At 39.1% G+C, this 20,537-nt stretch overlaps 1 protein-coding gene across 6 annotated transcripts in view; it reads left to right on the top strand.

Moving 5' to 3' along the window:
* The first annotated feature begins 2,354 nt into the window (after positions 1-2,354).
* The window catches only part of VEPH1 (ventricular zone expressed PH domain containing 1), a 247,970-nt gene continuing 229,787 nt past the window's right edge, over positions 2,355-20,537 (top strand). For 2 of the 6 annotated variants that reach the window (XM_050779841.1, XM_050779845.1), the window contains exons 1-2: positions 6,186-6,894; positions 10,801-11,095. In XM_050779841.1, coding sequence (XP_050635798.1) covers positions 10,958-11,095 — 138 coding nt within the window. In that variant the 5' untranslated portion in view covers positions 6,186-6,894; positions 10,801-10,957. Of the gene's footprint in view, positions 2,511-2,530; positions 2,705-6,185; positions 6,895-10,800; positions 11,096-20,537 lie in introns of those variants that run through there. The other 4 variants (XM_050779843.1, XM_050779842.1, XM_050779846.1 and 1 more) reach the window with 4 other exon arrangements.

Raw genomic sequence — 20,537 nt, 5'->3', positions numbered from 1 at the left:
TAACCAGGTGTGGTGGTGTGCGCCTGTAATTGCAGCTACTAGAGAGGCTGAGGTGGGAGAATTGCTTGAACCCAGAAGGTGGAGGTTGCAGTGAGCCAAGATTGAGCCACTGCACTCCTGCCTGGGCAACAGGGCGAGACTCCTTCTCAAAAAGAAAGAAACTTGACTGTCATAGTTCATGCCACATGTTATTTTGCTGAGCTAAAAGGGAGTTCCTGACTGTGTCTGACTTTTTGTGCCTACAATGGACTCTTCAGAGCTGGAAGGCTGACCATAGAAATGGTGCGCTTGCAGGAGCTTTTGGGATTACAAGTAAGAAAAACTGTTTATAGAAAATGAGATCATTCAGAAGTACTCAGTGCTTATACGTAACTCACTTATGAAAGTTGCCTTAGAATTTACCTCTTTTCTGTAAAGAAAACATCTTTGTCTGCTTTTGTGGTTACAGACAACGTTTTACTTCAAGTTTCCCAAAGGAGAGGAAGGAGTGAGAGTCAGACAGGAACAGAGGGGAAAAATAAAGACGAAACAATACTTTGTAAAACTAATTACTCAAACACAGTTTTGACAAACAGTTGTAAGATCTGGTTGCTGTTGCCAATCTGCCACCAAGAAACCTGATGACTTCATTTGGGCCTCTTAAACCAGCTGCCCCTAAAGCTAGCAAGATCTACCCTTCAGTGTCCACTGATAAATTCATTAATAGCTTAAGTGATTTTAGGAAATTTTTGGAAATTGTGTATGAATGGATGGATTCCATGACGAGGTTATTGAGGTCAAATTGTATGTGGCTAGGCATTGCCAGGCAAGTCTAAGAGATTAAATTCAATTATTTTGGGGGACTCAAGTATTGAGGAAATGACTATGTAGCTGGTTAGGAAAAAATAATTTAGAAAGTCCTGTTTTCAGGTACACTGAATGACTGCATTCCTTTCCAGGCCTTTCTTGCATCTACTAGTTGTCAGAAGAAGCCTGTGGTTGTCACTGAAGGAGCCCATTTGTCATAGATAGTTCCTGTTGAGTCTCTTAGTCCACTTACTTTTCAGTGAGCTGCACCCAGGAGAGCCCTCCCACAAAACCAGGTTAGGCTGATTCTGTCAGGTGGAAATTTTTTAAGGGTAAATGGCAGAAAACCCAATCTAAAATCATTTACGCTACTAAGGAATTTACTAGTGTACACTGAAGAGTAGACCTTGCTAGCATTAGGGACAGGTGGTTTAAGGGGCCCAAATGAAGTCAACAGTTTTCTTGGTGGCTAGAGGGCAATTGCAGCCAGACCTTATACCTTCTTATCATCAAGCCCAGCAGCTTAGACTTTTTTCTCCCAAAGCTGAGCATTCATCATTGTCCTCTCATTGGCCTAGAAGGAGTCACACACCTCCTCTGCATTAGTCACTATGATCACAGGAATGCAATTACTCTAATTTGGGTAAGACCAATTAAGGCTCATCCTGTTTATGGGCATCAACTCTACCCAAAGGACATGGTTTCCCAAAGGAAATATGGGTGCAGTTTTGGACTAGAAGTAGAGTAAGTGAATGTTGAGTGGCAAACACAAGAGAAAGTAATCTTCACCCCATGAAGAGTCCTTTTAATTGGGCCAGTAATTTTTTTACATGCAGCATGATTGCCACTGAATGGAAATCTTTATATGTCCACTTGTACACCTTACACCTGACTTTCCCCACTGCAGCCCCCTGCCCCCACCCTCCCTGTTACCCTCACATGGTTTGACTGAAAGCTCTGGTTGGGAGAGGCTCAGAAATATTTTATCACTTTGAGTGTAGGCAAAACCTCAGATCAATAAGGGAAGAAAGCCCATGTCATACACTTAAAGGGAGAGAAGAGCCTCCAGATATAATAATCCACTGGGCACCATCAATTAATTTATGAATTAGAGGTTTTAAAGTGCATTCTCCTTACGAGAGAGAGATGAGGCGATATGGGAGTGCTTGTGAGGGATCCTCAGTGAATTAGGTCTGAAAAGAGGAGTTCTATATTTGGATGGTAAAAGAAAGGGAATTAGAAATTTGGGTGGATGCAAGAAGGAACCATGAGGGTTCAGAAAAACCTCTAGTGCTACCAGGGAAGTTTCATTCAGTTGTGTGTTTCATAAGCAATACCAATAGTATAAATAGACTTTTGCTCCTTCACACTAGCCCTTTTGCTTCTTTTGTGGTATTTTTCTTCTATCATATTTGGCTTAAATACCACCTCATTCCAGTGCTTCCCTTCCTCCATTCCCTCCCCAAGCCTTTTTCCTGATGTCTACTAAAAGGCCTCACATCTGATATTAACCTAAAACTTCCTTGATTTCTTAAAGTTAGTTATTCATTAACAGAACCTAAATTACTGGTTGTTAGGCAAATCCAATTCTTTCAAACTACAGATCTGCTCAGAGAAATCTGTAAATCTAGTGTAGAAATAAGTGAAGCTTTGTGCCAATTGTTAGGTCTAAGCAGAAGTTTGGGAGAGAGAAGAGAAGTTACTCATTTGCCCGATTCCGCACGGTGAGTCCATGGGGAGGGAATGAAGTGTACCACTGGCTTGACAAGCAGCTCAGGGAGACGCGGCTGCAGCCCACAGGACTGGGCAGCAGCTGCAAGACTGCCTCTGAGCATGGTCATGGGTCCCAGCTGCAGTGCTCTAAAGATCAAGGATTTTGCCTTCTATTTTCTATGACCAGAGATTCCTGTGCAAAGAGGTATGGCTATCTTCTTTCATGTCCTTTTGTTCAGCAAAAACAAAAGCTAATTAAAGTAAATGTCAGAGCCTGCAGAGAGGCAAAGAGTGGGAGATAGGAGAAGGGAGCTGAGAAACTTCCAGGGGCTGGCTGATTATGCAGATAAAGCACATTTGGGAGCTGTGTGTCTAGCCATGTATGCAGGCATTTTGGTTATTAGGGTAAAAATGCCACTTCTCTGTGGGTTATTAAAACATGTCTCTAGGCCTCAGGAGCAAAAAGCTGTGCTTCTAGATTCATATTATGTGCATTTTTGTTTTACTCTGTAATAATCTAGTCTCATTTCTATTTTATACTTTTGTTTACCTCAATCAACATTTTGCAACCAGCAAAGAAACTGGCTCTGCCTACGAATTTTCAAAGAAAATTAAATACTGTAGCATCATTACAGTCAGTGGGTGGAACAGGGTCACCATTGCTGTTTGTTTTTGCTGCCGTTTTTTCCTTTGGTGTTTCAGATGTCTTACGAATCATAATTAAATCTAACCACTTTTTAATTCTTTCAGATACACACTTAAATTGCTGTAGTAATCAATGATTGGATTAAACGACATTTATATATTTTCGATTTAGAAAGCAGAAAAAATACTTAGAGAAATATTTAAGTTGGTCATATAGATATTTAGTATACGAAACTTAAATGTAAATGAAGATACATTTAACATTGAGTTTTCCATGTAGTTTGAGAGTTTGGGTACATTATCTGGAAGAACAAACCCACAGACTTTGAATTAGGATTTTTCAGCAAGATTTGTATTATTCCAGAGCAAAAATGACCTGCAAAGTCAAAATTTACAGGTGAAAATGAATACACTATAAAACTATGACAAGTCACAAAAGTCTTGATTTTGGAAAGCTTATTAGACTTGAAGATAAATATTTCTCATTCTTTTTGAAGGAAATGTTTCCTATTTGTGTTTTAATAAGTTGAAATACATAATCAAAATTAAGTCATTTTTTGGGCTCTTGACTAAATAGGTCACCAAACCTATTTTTTTCATGTACTTATGAAATAAGCTTGCTACAAACTTTGATTGTATGCACTCTAGCAAAAAGACAGGGCTGAGTCCTTTAGCATCGCTTGGAATAAGCCAGCCTCAGAGGCTTTCAGTAGAAGTGAACTATAGCAGCATGCCACAGCCAAGGAAGCCCAGAGACATCCAGGGAACAATAGACATCTTGTGGGAAGGGCTGAAATGTATGCAGCCAATTCCCATGGGAACTCCTGTAGGCCTTTCACGCGGTGTGAAAAAGATGCTCCTTCAAAAGAATCTTTAATCCTTTCTTTCAAGGGAAAAATCTGAGAAATTTATTGAAAGTTTCTAGAGCCCAAATAGGTCTCAGATTGTTAATGAGCATTTTTAATGCAAGTGAATAAAACAAAAATGTTTTGATGCAGAGTAATGTAGTCTAAAGCATAATGTAAACAAATATTGCCGTTCTAGAGTTTTCTGAAGTGAGGAAACCAGGGTATAGCCTAACCTAAGTTGTAAGCTAGAGACTGAATTCTTCAGAATAAGTTGGTTTCTTGAGTTAATTATGGTGACTGAAATCTCCCCCAAGAGTTTCAATTATTCTACAGGCAGTGTCCCAATAGTGTGGTGATTAAGTCCTCCGGTTCACGTATATTTTCATTTAGCAGAATCTACAGATGCATAATAGAGTAAGCCACTAATGTTTTATTAGTGGGCATTGAGTGTAGGTCACCTTGAAAAGTAGTAAAGTTAGTAGCTGGAGCCCTGGACGGGCACTCCTTTCTCACTAACAAACATGAGAAGGAGTTCTACACTTCCATGGAAAACTCAGGTGTTTGGATTACCCAGCCACAAAAAGTTTGAGATACATTGTATCCTGGCCCATTTCTGCTCTGTAAAAACATTCACTGTTATTGTTCAACCTTGGTGGGGGTAGGATCACGGTAAAACTATCTCTCCAGGAAACAAGATAAGGTTACCAAAATCAACAGGGACACATTCAAGAGAGTGAAGTTTACAGATGAAAAGTGAACAACCCAGAGGTAAGGACAGGATGACTAAGATAGGGAAAGGACAACAAAGGTATAAATATGGCACAAATGGAAACAACCTAAACATGTTTAGCTCTGTGAACTCAATTTGGTGAACAGTACAGTTGTGTATTAATTTTTAAAAGGTATGGCATGGGGATGTGTTAACTGGTGGACCATCTATAGGAATAATAGTACTCCTAAGGATATGAATGCTGACACTTCTTCTATGGTTGTCACATGCCAGGTTCTGTGTTGAATGTTTTACATCATCTCCTTAAACCTCCCAACAACCCATATCACAATCGTCAGGCGCAAAGGAGGAACTCCAGGCTCAGGGAGTCTAATTAACCTGCCCACATTTACACTGCAGATAATGGCATAGCTGAGTTTGGAACCCCGTTGAGTCTGGGTTCCCATACTCTTATCACTCTGCTCTTCTTACTGGAGTCCCATAGAGTGTCTAATTCAGGACTCTACACCCTTTAAAAAAATAAAACTGTATAAAAATCTAGGGATTAAAAATCAGTAATAAGGAATAAAGGATTAAAAGGGAAGGCTAAAGCATTATCATCTATTCCATTAAAAGAGGAGCCTTCATTAGTATCTTGTAAATTAGAAAACTACTAATGAAAAAATACAGCTACTCATGAATGACTGGATTCTTGATTTTTATAAAGGGATTCTTCAAGGGGATAGTTCTCCAAATGTGGATGCCATAAAAATATGATTGATCACCAACTGTCTAGGCAGATTTATGAGGTTGTTCTCCTGGAACACATGACCTGTTTTAACTGTGGCCACCCTGACCACACCCTTTGAGTAGACACATCACACCCTTTCAGTGAGCACAAAGATGAGATTATCTGCAGGATAGCTGCCTGTACGCATTGCCAGAAGAGAGATGATTTGATAGCTATAAATCTATCACAGGAACAGATGATTTACGGGTCGAGAATAATGCAGTTTTAAAAACCTTGCTTTTTAAAGTGCACTGTTAACTAAAGAATAAAGGGGCCGGGCGCGGTGGCTCAAGCCTGTAATCCCAGCACTTTGGGAGGCCGAGATGGGCGGATTACGAGGTCAGGAGATCGAGACCATCCTGGCTAACACGGTGAAACCCCCGTCTCTACTAAAAAAACACAAAAAATGAGCCCGGCGTGGTGGCGGGCGCCTGTAGTCCCAGCTACTCGGGAGGCTGAGGCAGGAGAATGGCGTGAACCCGGGAAGCGGAGCTTGCAGTGAGCTGAGATCCGGCCACTGCACTCTAGCCTGGGCGACAGAGCGAGACTCCGTCTCAAAAAAAAAAAAAAAAAGAATAAAGGAAGTTTCCAGTGCCTTTTTCTCCATCGGAGTGTCAGTAGATTTAGCAGGATAAACCTTTTTCCTGAGTGTTGCTGCAATATTTGAAAGTACAAATCCAGTATATCTGGTCCACGTGGATTTTTATGAAAAGCTTTCCAGCAAATAACGAAAAAAAGAGAGTATGTATGTTGTGAAGTTTGTTCTGTTTCTTAGCAATTTCCCGCATACTTAAACTTTCAACAATATTACTCTAGAAGCAGAGCAAAGGGATACTTTCTTTAGGAGGTGACCCTTACTGGAGGAACACTCAGTTTCCAAAACGTGTGTGAAATCTCAGGGAGAGGGAAGTGTTAATGAAGCTGCAGTTCTCTTCTCCTCCCCTGGGGCTCCGAGAGGTGGCTCCCTACAGCCATTCCGTTCACCTGCTTGAGTTCCTGTTGCAAATTGTTTCCTGCGCGGCTCGCCCCCGCCCCCCATTCTTCCCTGGGAAAGTATAGATTTTCACGAACACAGGGAGTTCTGTTTTCTCTGTTAAAAACAACTCTCCTTTACTGGGGCAGGCTTTGTGTTTCACCCAAGGAAACAGAGCATTGCACTGGGAGGTAACTCCGCTGGGTGAGGTGCAGCCTGTCACCTGACCGGTCTCTGGGGCTGCCGGTGGCATCAGGCTGCATTCCTTGAATTCTTCCACCCGGCACCGGCTCCGCAATGAACAACTTCAGGTTCACTGAGCTGAGCGGATTCCACTCGCTGTGCCCTCGGAGCCTGCCTGAATCTCCCGCCCAGCCTCAAACCATGCAGCTAAGTAACTGCAAGGGCGCCTTTGAGGAGTAGCACGCAGGTAAAGTCAAGTTTGCGCGGGACAGCTGTGACTCTCTGAAATGTGCCGTGTTTGGGGCCGTCATTTCTGTTTTTGTGGTTTCTGTTTCTCCTTACAGAAAGCTGATTCGCCAGCAAATACCTGTTTAAAAAAACAAACAAACAAAAAAACAAAAAACTAAATAAGGAGAAGGTGGGCCTCAGATTAGAACCCCTTAAAGATTAGGGAAAGAAATTATGAAGGAAGCAAATTAAAGGCAGTAAAAATTGTATAAACCAGTTTTTAAAATCGTTCACAAAGTATGAAATTTTGGAGTCTGGCCTACCTGAATGTGAATATTGGCTGTGTGTGTAACCTTGGGCATAATACTTAACCTCACTGGTCCTGTTTCCTCTTAGGTGGTAATATCTACCTGCAGAGTTGATGGGAGAACTAAGAGAAGCGTCTAGTGTCTAGTAAAAAGGTTGATGTGTAGAAAGTATTTGCGTATGTGCACATATGTGCATGCGTGTATATGGTGTGCTTGTGTGTATATGATGCATGTATATGTACACATGCACACAGGCCACAGGACTATGACATTCATAAGGGTAGGGAGTTTCTCAGAACATGAGGTAGAATTTGATCTGGCTCTGACCTTCCCTGCTATTGCAAAAAGACCAGCAGGAGAAGCCAGACACCTGAGCAAAATATTAATGAGAGCTGCTGAAAAATAAATAATGTGCCTTGCCAGTCCTTATCTAGGAAGGGATGTGCAGCATGTGGAGGTACTCACTGAATGAGAGCTGATGGGAAGAGAGGCAGCTCAATAATAATTATCTCACACAGTCATGAATACAACTATCCTGGGAGACCAGCTGCCTTCAATCCTAACTTGGCAACTTACTCTTCAAGTGCCTCTTGAAGGCTGGTGGTTACTTTCCTCTCTAAACATCAGTTTTTATTGCATGGAACTGTCATAAGAATTAAGTGGCTCAGTATGTGGGAAGCACTGAGATAAGTACCTGACACATGGCAAACACCCACCAAATGTCAGTTGTGCCATTATTTTATAAAGGACTCCATTACGCATTATCACCTGTGACCCTCAAAACACCCTGATGAAACAGACGAGGTGTTTATTAGCCCCATTTTGCAAATAAGAAAACCAAGGCTCAAGAAAGGAAAAAAAAAAAACATGAACTGAAGGTCCCATAATCACAGAGTAGCTGAGCTGGGATTTGACCCTCGGTTCCTAGATGAGCAGATGACTTAGTATGAACTCAGCACAAGTGCATTGAATGAAATCTGTAAAAATCTTAGTTATCCTAAAGGTGCTTCTCAAATGCCATTTCCTCCATGAAGCTATTCATTATCATCTTCCCCTGGAAGTGACTTCTCTCTCCCTTGTACTTCCCCAAACTTCTTTTTGTGTTATCCAGGAGATTTTTCTTGGTCACTCCCATATTGTAGAAGGTGTTTTGAAGATCACTGTTGAAAATGTGCAAAGGAGCCCTTTGTAAAATAATATGCAAGTTCCACCTCTCCCCACTCCACCCCTAGGTTTGTGTAAGCTTTCCTGTATGGCTGTGTGTTAAACAACTTGATGTTTCTGTTTAGGGCCCAAAGCAATGTTTTGCATGCGATGGGCCCTCCAGAGTAACAGCTGAAGTTGGAAGCATGAATGTGGGACTCCACACCAGGTGTCACGTAAATGTGAAGTGTGCAGAAAGAGCCCAGGAAAAGCCTGGGGGTGCTCTTCTGTACCAGCACGTATTTCTGCTCCTTCTTGGAGCTCCTGAGCATGTATGACTGGGGCAGCTGAATGTACTTCATGGAGTGCCACATGTCCAACAAACTGACAGGTCAGGTGAAGTCATTTCCATCCAGTTTTCCTGAATATTATTTTATTGAGACTCTTTTCACTGTAAATATCTGAGCCTGGGAGGAAAATGTGTTAAGAGAAAAATGTAGGAAAACACTGTGCCGATTTTTCTTAGAGATATTGTGATTCACTCTTCCACATTTCCCAGGGTGCAAACTACTTTGCAGTACCTCACTCTGTGCTCCACCTGCCTCTGAAAGCTTACCACTCTCCTTTGCTCTTCCTCCAAGCATCTTCTCCTTGTGACTCTCTTGCTCTCTGGTTGCTCTAAATCCCAGGGCATAGAATGGGCAAGGATCCAGGAGCAGTGTAGAAGGGGACAGGAATTTATTTCATTGCTTAATAACCCTGCTCACACCTTCATCACTAAATATTAATAATGCTCTGAGGACCTTTACTCCTTACAGTAGCTTCACATCTTACATGGAGTCAATATTTCATAATGGTTATGAACTTGGAGTCTAGCACTACTGGGGTCTCTGAATTCAAATTCCAGCTCTCCAGCTTGGTAGCTGCATGACTTTAGCAGTTATTTAACTACCTCAGGTTGCTCACCTACAAAGTGGGGATGATATATCTTCATATAGTTATGAGGATTAGATGAGTTAATATTTACAAAGTGTTTATGCCTGGTACATAGATAAAGGCATGTAAGTATCAGGCTTCGTTTTTCAAAAGCTGGTAGATAGTACAAAAATTGCATATAGGCAGTATTTTCCTTAAAATCCCTATGACTCATGAATTGTACCACTTAGAATACTACAGGTAGCTTATTTAGTTGAGTGTCTACTTAAAGATTTGGCTTGTATTTAGAGGCCATGTTGTGTGAAGAGTATGTGTCTTTAAACTTGCATTCAACACAAAGAGGTGCTCTCAAACAATAGCTCACAGGAGAGGGCTGAGACTACCCAAGGGAACAACAGATTCTCCTCTCCCTTTTCACACTCTTTCTGACAAACACATTCAGAGTAAAATGCTAGGCAGAATTGCCTATTGCTTATATTAAATAACTCACTCTTGGCTCTCACTAAGCATGTGGCTGCATTTGTAAGTTACCCACATGTATGAGGTGATTCCCCTCTACTGTAAACTGGGAGGGAAGCGCACTGGACTGAAATCAGGAGACTATCCTTGCCACAGCTATTATGGGGCCTTGGGGAAGTCATTAAACCTCACTGGCCATTAAATGATTACTAAGGTCTCTACCAGTGCAAATGGTCTGTGATTTTATTAGGCCCAGAAGGGAGCTGATGAGAATAATCAGATGTCTAATTTGTGCCTTTGGTCTCCTCTCTATAGACTGTTAATTAGGTGAAAAATATAGTGGGACTTTATTATTTCAACTGGAATAGAGGGAGGGTTGCCTGATCTCAAAGCCCTCCTTTTAGCCTTCATGGCAAGGCTATCATGTTCATTTAAGTGTTCAAGTTCATCTTCATGTTCAGTAGAGATTTATCTAATGCCATTCTCCTAAGCAGCATCCTTTATTTTATTACTACTTGATTATAGAGTACGTAGGAGTAGGGTAAGTACTGAGGACACCTTTTTGACTGACAGAGGGGGGAACTTCTCCTGCTAGCATAGCAAGGCAGCCCAACCAAGAGGGTAAGCACTGGTTTCTGTGTCCAGGTTCTGGAAGAAAGTGTTCTAGGAAGTGGGTCTAGGAGATGTTTCCTATGCTCCCTCTTTTCCTTTTGTTCTCCCTTTCTGTTTGATTCCCATGAGAATCTGTTTGAGGAAAATCTGGCAAGTGTTAGGCATGATTATTGTTTGTCCTTGTGACATGGAGAGAAGAGAAGGATATAGAAAGGAGAAAAGTGTGGGGCTCATGTTGACTTTTAAAGTTCGAATTAAATTCTGGAGAAACCTAGTAATTTTTGACAAGACTTTTTGAGACAAAAACAAAGAAAGAGCTCATTTAAAGATCATTAAGCCGGGATCTATTACTCCAGGCACATGTTTCCAAGTTTCTTTTTTCTCTCTCTCCGCTGGACACCGAGTTCACATTCTGAGCTTATGCCATTCTGCCAGGGGCTATATTGTGTCATTTGTTTCCCTTGCAGAGAGTGTCAATGAAGACCTCAAAGTCTGGAGAAAAATGATCTTTCATGGAATAAGAAGTATACCTCCTGCTACATGTTTTTGTCTTACTGACCTCTGATACCTGAAACACATGGCTCTGGGTCTGTAGAAAGTCAACTGATCAAACTCCTCCTCACCATGCATCAACTGTTCAGACTGGTTTTGGGACAAAAAGATCTTTCACGAGCTGGGGACCTCTTCTCCTTAGATGACTCTGAGATTGAAGACAGCCTGACAGAAGCTTTGGAGCAAATTAAGATAATTAGCTCATCCTCAGTAAGTAAACTGGTTTACAGACTACATCTCTGAAATGGCCTATCCTAGAGCTAGAGATTTGTACATATCCTGGCAGAAGAATCTTTGCAGGGGAAAGAGGAAATACCACTAATATGGGTCTTTATTAACTCTGCTCTGTGGTTTTGTTGGCATCTAAGAAATAACAGTAGGGAAGTCATGGCTTAGCGGGGGCAGTTAGATTGTCTTTTGCCCACTCACAAAGACCAGAATTCTGAAAATTGCAGACCAGGGTGGAATTCTCACAAAAATATTATTTAGGGGCTATTGTTATTTCCTTGAAATGACACTGAGAGGAGAGGGAGCAAATCCAGGGAAAAGCAGACCTGCAGAGCAGCACAATAGCATCGGTAAACAAGAGCAGGGTGTGTGTGGGAGGCTGAATAATGAAAGAAGGCAGGATGACACTTCCTGCCACGCAGGTAATATGAGACAAGGACAACAATCGCTCGGCTGCCAGAAGTGACAGTTGCCCAGGGCTTGATAACGCTGATTCTGTTTACTTCTGTATTGTCTCTATTTTTTATCTTTCTCTTGCTTCTTTTTCTACCCACCCACACCCCTGCTCCCTGGACCCGCCATTTAATTCCACCCACCCATTATTAGTCCCCAGTGTGATCAGACAGATGTAAAACCTCCCATCAATCCTTGCATTCCTTTGCTTCTCTTCAATGTCAAGATTATGAATTCTGAAAGCACTTCCCAAAGGGGATGGATGTGGAGTGCCCAGTGTGCTTTCATGTTGACCGTCTTGATTATACTTGGACCCTCCACGAGACTGGTCCCACTTCAAAGGCCTAGGGCCACCAGGCATCCACCCACATCCTCCCAGCTCAGCAGTGTTTGCCAACACTTGGCACAGACACCCATTGGGAAGAGGAAAGTGGTGGGGCTCAAGCCATACAATACTGAACTGGCAAATGTGTGTGTATTTCAGAAACAACAGCGCTCTTCCATGTTACAAAGAAGATATATTTGAAAGGTATACTGGCAACCTATGCAGCCTCCTCTTCAAGCCTATTTTCTCTTGCTGGCTGCCATTAACATCCCAAACTCCCCCCCAGTGACCAATGAAGTCACTGCTCAAAAAACTCTTCTTTTTCTCAGGTAACGTCTTTGATGGCAATTACTCATCCACATCTTTTCCAGAACATTAATCAACTTAGTTTGACTCAAAGCACAACATATTCCTGGTACATTTTCATTTTCTGGGTAAGATTTTTGTCCTGTTTTCAGAAGCCCGTTTTTTCACAGTCCTCTGCAAATAAATTGGCTGAAAATTATACTGGGTTTTCATCTTCTTAATAGGAAAGCAAAACAAAACAGAAATCAAAGATCACATAGGTTCCCTAAAGCCTACTTCCACTAGAGGTCACTAGTGGCCAGTTATTTGTTTTGTTTCCATCATTATTTCTTTTGTTTCCATAATTGCTTGTTTCACAGACATCAAATTCAGAATTTTAGGACTGGTGACTCAGTTCTATTATATAGCTCCACTGGTTAACTATTAAGGCTGGCAGGTCCCTTGTCATTAGGATCATCGTCCATTCCTTAAGCTGTCCAAATAGCATCTCACTCTATCAGGAGTTCTGGAGAGCCAGGAGTTGTTGTGTCTTCTTCATCTACTAACTTTTACCACATCTGACTTCTTCCATTTTTATATCTGTAACCCCTTCATGGAGCAGAAGAAAAATGGTAGCTTCTAATTTATATATATCAAGTTTGATGTTACCAATGCCAGCAGCTCCTTATCTTCCTTTTCTAATTAGCACATGGAACCACCATGCCTGCTCTATGGCTTACTTCCCTGTTAGCTGTGTCCCATCCTTCTCTCAGATCCAGCCCCAGCTATTCCTCTCTAGGCCTTTCCTAATGACCTTGGATCTCAGTAATCAATTCCACTTCTCAGTTTCTCTTCAGAAATGTAGAACAGGAAGGGATCTTCTAAATTGCCTTTTCCAACTTCCAGCACAGAAGATTGCTGAAAAATAGGTGGCTTCTCCTGCACTTGCAGTGATGAGAATATGCTGGGTTTCTAATATTGTTACCTGCTCCTCAGTTCCCTTTGGTAAATTGTCCCTTTCCGTTGCATGAAGCCTTGATGGCGTCTCCATCAAGGTTACCTACCATGAGTGCCCGCTACCCTTCCCTATCAGGGGTGGGGGAGAGAAGAGGTGAGACACATGGCCCAAGCTTGAAAATCAGAAGTTTTTCCCCAGTAATTTTAAGAAAGATATCAGCAGAGGGTGATTTATCATGAGGACGGTGCCCTAAAGAAACAATACTTTACTTCCTCCCCCTCCATCATTGTAGCTGCCTTGATCACTGCTCCTTTTAAGGCCTGGTCCTTCACTTTCTCCTTCAAATATGTGGGCCACCTCTTATCTTATTATTATTGCTATTATTATTATTATTTGCTGTACTTATTCAGACTTTTTCTGTTGCTTATGATCAAAGAACCTGACAAAGAGATAGCTGTTTCATTGTTGGGAGTTCAAATGGTTAACATGTTCCTCTGCTTAGCCAGATGAAATCTTACTTTGTACTTTCTAACTGTTGTCTCTGTTCTGGTCTCTGCCCCCAACAATCAAAAGAGTCTACCCTCCATTTCTACAAGAAAAACTTTAAACCTTTTGAAGATAAGCACCAGGCTTCACCTCTGGCTTATCTCCTCCCAGCTAAACATCTTAGTGTTTTTGGGTTTTTCCATGAAAAAGAAGGAGCCTGTGTCAGGGAAAGGTTACACCACCTCATGTTGTAGCCCTCAATTGTCAGATCTGGAAAACTCAATTTTGTTGGTACCTGAGAAATGCTATCCAAATCATGCTATCCAAACACAAGACTTGGAAATATAAATTAGAACACGATGTATTGATTTACAATGAAAATTATAACTCATACAGATCAGAATTCTTGTCTGTTTCATGCTGTTCTCCTCAAGTCTGTTTACTCAGTCTTTCTTTGGATAAGAAATACTTTTATTGATTAGATTTCTTCCTCCTCCATTGCAATCACATTCCAGCTCTTCCTCCCTGAGATTACATCTAACTCACTTGCAAAGTCACCTATGAAAAAGTAATGTCTTGGTTTAGGCCTGTACTGGCTAATCCCAGTCATACGAGTGGACTTTATTGGTTTAATCCTCAAAGGACAATCTTGTTTCTACCTTGTTGGAGAAGGCTTCATTGAAGCTCCCAAGTATTGCCTACACTCTTAACATTCTGGTTACCCGCCTTTGGAATAGTCCTAATTTATTATTGTAACTTATCGTTGCCCAATGCTCAGACCAACTGCTTAGAACAACTATTAATACTAGTCAAATATTCTGTGTTTTTAAAAAATCAGTTGTCCACATTTATCTTGTGATGTGCTAAGGCATTCTGGTTGAATCAAGACTTGTAATTACAGAAGTTTAAATTTTTTAAAGTGTATTCTGCCACATTTTAAACAATGCAAAAAAAATTATTGTCTTTAAGCCCTCATTCCAGAATATGCCTTTTAAACATCATGATTCTGTCAAATATATTACTTATCACTTTCAGCTCTGTGGAATCCAAAAATGTGGCAAACAAGCCTCCAATCCTTCCCCCAGAGCCACTCACAAAATAATTAAACCTTACTAGATTTCACTCTCCAGTCCATGTCCTCTTTTTCTACCAGTTACTACAAAATACTGCTATGAAATACTTTGCCCTTATGTTTCACTTTGAAAATGTGACTCCTCAACTCAATATCCTCTCCAAGTTCCCAAACATACCTTTAAGTTTTGTCTTTTCATTTTGAGTCCTTTCTAGACCACTTTTACCTAATAATCACTTGTACGAACTTGGCTTTCCTCCCAGGCTACTCCAAATGAGATTGTCTCATCCACTTCTCCCACCTTTCCCTTGGTGTTCACCTCGTGCCCAACTGATCCATCCACCTTCCAGTACTCTTTATTTTTCTTTTAACAATGAAACACACCAGGCACACAGAATCACCCACTTTAACATGTTAGGTACAATTGAAAATCCCTGCATATCTGTTTTTAATCTAATTCTCCTCCATCATGCTTCCCAAGGTAACCAATATCCTGCTTGTGGTATTTAGCTATGCATGTTTGCTTTTTGTTTTTGTTTTTGCTACATATCCATGGTTCCAAAGTGAATTATAGCATAATATTTCGTATTTTTAAACTTTATATAAATGTTGTCATAGGGCTCAAATTACATTTTTGAGATTTGTCTATATTGGTGCATGTAGTTTCAACTCATTTATTTTTGCTGAGGCAGAGTATTCCCTTATAAAAATGTGCTACAATGTGTCCATTCTTTTTTTAGTCTACATTTATTATTTAAACAGTGCTACAGTAAACATCCTTGTAATTGGAAATTTTGGCCAATTATTTCTAAAGTTCTAAATACTTGTAATTGCCAAGTATTTCTGAAGTACACAATTAAAAGTGAAACAACAGGTTTTAGGGTTTTGTGTCTTTGCAACTTTATGATTATACCAACAAATTGCTTTCCAACGTGGATGTGCCACTTTACACACCCGACATCAGTGTCTGAAAGTTCCAGTTGTTTTATATCCTCACCAGTGCTTGTTTTTATCAGATTTTAAAAGTTTTTTTTTTTAATCTAAGTGAAGCAGCATGTAATTGTTTAAACATACATTCCTCTCATTATTACCGAGGTTGACCACTTTTTCATATGCTTATTTGCTATTTGCCATTTGTTTTCCTCTGAAGGAAGTGCCTACCACTTTACTTCCAGTGAAGTATCTGTTTATGTTTTTTTTTTCTTTTTTCTTTTGTAGTTTTAAAATCTTATTTTATAAACTGGAGTATTTTGTATATTATTGTATTAGTCCTTTGTCACCTACACAGGTTGCATATCTCACTCTGATACACAACTTATCTCTTACCTTGTAATAAGTCTTGATATCTGGTAGGACAGTATTCCCAAACTTCTTTAACATTGCTTTGTTGGTTTCTGTTCTTTAATAATTTTATATTAAGCTTCTCCTGTTTTCTGAATAATTCTATCAGTATCTTAATTGGGTGTGATTTTATCTATAGATTAATTTGAAGAAAATTAACATCATTATGTACTGTCTTTATATTTATAGACACTGTATTTCTATCCCTTTATATGTTTTTAAATGTTGTTCAGAGAGGTTTTATGATATTTTTCCTATGAATGTTAAGAATATTATACATCTTTTGTTAAATGTATAAGTGTTTTATATTTTTTTCTGAGAATATGAATAACATTCTTTTTTAAAATTATATTTTCCAATTATATTTTCAGTTGATTACAACATAAGTGATTCTTGTATAGTGATCTTATGTTCATCAAACTCAATTCTCCTACTAATCCTAATAATTTGTCTATATACATTTTCCAGTTTATTCAACAAATATTTATTAGCTGTCTACTACGTTTCAGACACTGTGCTGGATGTTAGGATATAAGAGTCATCAAAAAAGACAAAAAAAAGCCCTCTGACATCATCCATTTAATCGAGTAAGACAGAAAATAAACAAATAAGGAAGATACGTAGTGTATTAGAAGATAAGGAAGTGCTATGTAGAAAGTTAAAGCAGAGGGCAGTGACAGGGTATTGGAGGCTTGAAATTTTAAATAGGGTGGACAAGGTAGTCCATACTGAGACAAAAGCTGACATTGAAGCAAAACTTGAAGGAGATGAGAGAGCAATACTTGTGGGTATCTGGAGAAAATCATTTCAGGCAGAGGAACCATTAAGTACAAAGGTCCTAGGGTTGTAGACTGGAGTTTCTGAGGTCAGTGTGGCTGTAGTGAAGGGAACAATGGGGAAACGGAGATGAGGTTAGGAGAGAAGTGGAGGCTGGATTGTTGGAGTCTTGGGCAGCCACTGGAGAGTTCTGAGCAGAAGTAACATGGTCTGATTTTTCTATTCCTGTTTTGGGAACAGTCTGTGGAAAGGCAAGAGTGAAATCAGAAAGGCCAGTTAAGTGGCTACTGAAATAATTCAGATAAGAAGCAGCAGAGATTCTGACCATCACAGAGCAATAGTGATGGTGAGAAGTGTTCAGATGATCCTAGATGTATTTTGAAGATAGGACCAACAGGATTTGCTGAAGTATGTGCGTGTGATGAAGAGAGAGAGGGGTGGCGGGGGAGAGAGAGAGAGAGAGAAAGAACAAACTGAAGATTTTTGGCCTGAAAAACTAGCATAATAAAACTGTCAATAAGTAAGATGAAGACGACAAAGGAAGGAAGGAATTTGGAGAGGGAGGGTGAGGGGAAGGGAGTGTAGGAAGAATCACAAGTTTCACTTTACATGCGTAAAGTCTGAGCTGTCAGAATTCTGAGTAGAGATGTGCAAGTATTGTATGTATGAGTCTGGAGCAGGAGAGAAGTCTGGGCTGGCAATTATAATTTTGGAACTTGTCAGCCTTGAGACTGAGCGAGATCACCAAGGGAGTGAGTGCAGACAGAAAGTAAAAAGTCCAGAGAGTGAGTCCAGTACTTAAAAGTTAAGGAGATGACGAAGGACTAGGAAAACAAACTGAGAAGAAATATCCAGTAAAAAAAAAAAAAAAAAAAAGAAAGTCAGAAGATAATGGTGTCCTGAATGCCAGGTGAATAAACTGTTCCAAGGACAGAGTGATGTCAAATGCCACTGATTAGTCAAGTGAGATTTGTCACTGATTGGTCAAGACTGAGAATTGCCTGAGGTTCAGACACCTGAAGGTCATTATGACTCGACAAGAGCAGTTGTCACTGGATGGGTCAGACTGAAAGCCAGATTGGAGTTAGTTCAAGATGGTGGGAAGAGAAGAAAGGAAGAAAATGAGCAGTGACAACCCTGGGCATTTTCCCATAAAGATCAAAGAAATGGGCTGGTATTTAGAAAGAATGGGATGGGGAGAGAGGAGAGAATCAAGAAAAAATATGTTTTAAATGGAAGAAGCACCTTCCTTGATTTTTTTATGCATAAGTCACCACTTTAAAATAATTATGGTTTTGTTTCTTCCTTTCCAATCCTTATTCTGTTATTTGATTTCTTTGTCTCACATCCTGACTAGCTCTCCAGAACTAGATTGACTAGAATGAGTTATCCTTCTCTCTTTTTATTTGAAGAGAGTTTTCTGACTTTTCAGTGTAAGCAAGATGTTTGCTCCAGGCTTTTGGTTAATGCTCTTTATCAGATTAAGGAGGTTCCATTTATTCCTGTTTATCTAAGAATTGTTTAATTTTATCAACTGATTTTTCTATCCTCTTGAGATAATCCTATTTTCCCCTTTAATCTGTTAATGTGGTGAATTACAGTAATAGATTTTTCAAATATAGAACCATTATTGCATTCCTGGAGCAAAATAAAATTTGTTGTTTATTTTAATACATTTTAAAATTTGGTTTGCTATTTTTAAAGTAGTTTTAGAACTATGTATATGAGATTGGACTTTAATTGCCCTTTTTCCACTGTCTTTACTTGGCTTTGATATCAAGTTATACACAGTAGTTTCATAAAATGAGTTCAGAAATGTTTCCACATTTTCTGTTATCTGCAAGAGTTTTGTAATATTGTGACCTAATCCTCAAAGATTTCATAGAATACTGTAAAACTCTCTGGCACTATAAATTTGTGTATTTTAATAGATTTTTAAGCTACTGATTCAACCTCTTTGAGGAAAATTAGGAATGTTGCTTCAGTCACTTTTGGTAAAGTATATTTTCTGAGCAATTTTATATTTTATCTGAGTTTTCAAATTTATTAGTATCAAATTGTTTGAATTATTATTTTTTTGGCAGCATCTGTATTCATTGATATCTTATCAATATTTTCAAAGCTTTGTCTTCTACTTTTCAAAGTTTTGATTTATTGATCATCTGTATAGGATCATTTCAAAATGTCATTAATTTCTTTTTAAGTCTTTACTACTTTACTTTTTGTACTTTCTATGGCTTTATTCTGCTGTTCTTTTTTTTAGTCTCTTCAATCATATAATTAGGTTATTGATTATTTTAACTTTCTTATTTTCCAATATAAGCATGTAAGACCATAAATTTCTTGCTAAGTAACATTTAGCATCATTCTACGAGTTTTGAGATATGTTTTTATTGTAAATTCTAAATATTTTCTTAGTTTTATTGTGACTTCCTCTGACTCACAAGTAATTTAGAAGTTAGTTTTAATTTCCCCAAGAATTCTTACAATCTTTTTGTTGTTAAGTTAAATCTTGACTGCATGTAGTCAGAGAATGTGAACTGCATGATACTAGTTATTTCGAAGTAGTTGAGACTTGCTTTGTCACAGAGTTTATGGCTAATCTGTGTAAATAATAATAGCTAATACTTATGTGGCAGAAACTGTTCTAAGAGCTTTCCACATGTTAATATATTTATTTCTTTCAGTAGATTTTTGAGATAAGTATACTAGTTTTATAGTATTCCCATTTTATAGATGAGGAAACAGGCATAAAAAGGTTAATAATGTAACTTGACCAAGGTTGTATAGCTAGTAACTAGTAGAAACAAAAATCAAGCCCAGAATGTGAGTTCAGAAACTATTCTTAGCCACCAAACTATGTTGCCTCTTTTTTTTTTTTTTTTTTTTTTTTTTTTTTCCTTGAGTCAGAGTCTTGCTCTTTCGAGTGCAGTGGTGCACTCAACCTCCGCCTTCTGGGTTGAAGCAATTCTCCTGCCTCAGCCTCCTTGGTAGCCGGGTTACAGGTGCCCACCACCACACCTGGCTAATTTTTGTATTTTCAGTAGAGATGGGATTTCACCATGTTGGTCAGGCTTGTCTGGAACTCCTGACCTCACGATCCATCCTCCTCGGTCTCTCAAAGTGCTGGGATTACAGGCATAAGCCACCGTGCCTGGTCTATGCTGCCTCTTTAAATGTTTAATATGTTCTTGAAAGGAATGTGTATTCTCTAATTATTGGATATCTTAATATCTATATTATTATATATTAAATATGTTGATTAAAGAACTCTTGTTAATGATATTGTTCAAATTTTGTATATCCTTAGTAAGTTTCCATTTGTTTGGACTGTCAGTTACTAACAGATATGTTTTACATTTTCCATTATAATTTTGAGTTTGCCAATTTCTCCTTGTAATTTTGTCAAGCTTGCCTTTATTCATGTAGGGGCTTTTTTATTATGATGCAGAAGTTAGAGATTGTTATTTCTTTCTTGGAAAACTTTTCTTTTCATTAGTATATACTGAGCATTTTTATTCCTAATAAGTTTTGCCTGTTTTCTTTGGAGTAGAAGTTATCTATTTTTTCTCTATCTTTTTACTTTTACCTTTCTATGTCATTGTGACTTAAATGTAATTTGTAAATGTTATATAAGTAGATTTTTTCAATAATCCAAATAGAAAATATCTGTCTTTTAATTGGTAAATTTAGTCAACTCACACTTACTATGATAAGCTATCTATTT

The sequence above is a fragment of the Macaca thibetana genome, chromosome 2, assembly GCF_024542745.1.
Source record: "Macaca thibetana thibetana isolate TM-01 chromosome 2, ASM2454274v1, whole genome shotgun sequence".
Classification (NCBI taxonomy): Eukaryota; Metazoa; Chordata; class Mammalia; order Primates; family Cercopithecidae; genus Macaca; species Macaca thibetana.
This window is presented reverse-complemented; position numbering and strand designations above follow the sequence as displayed.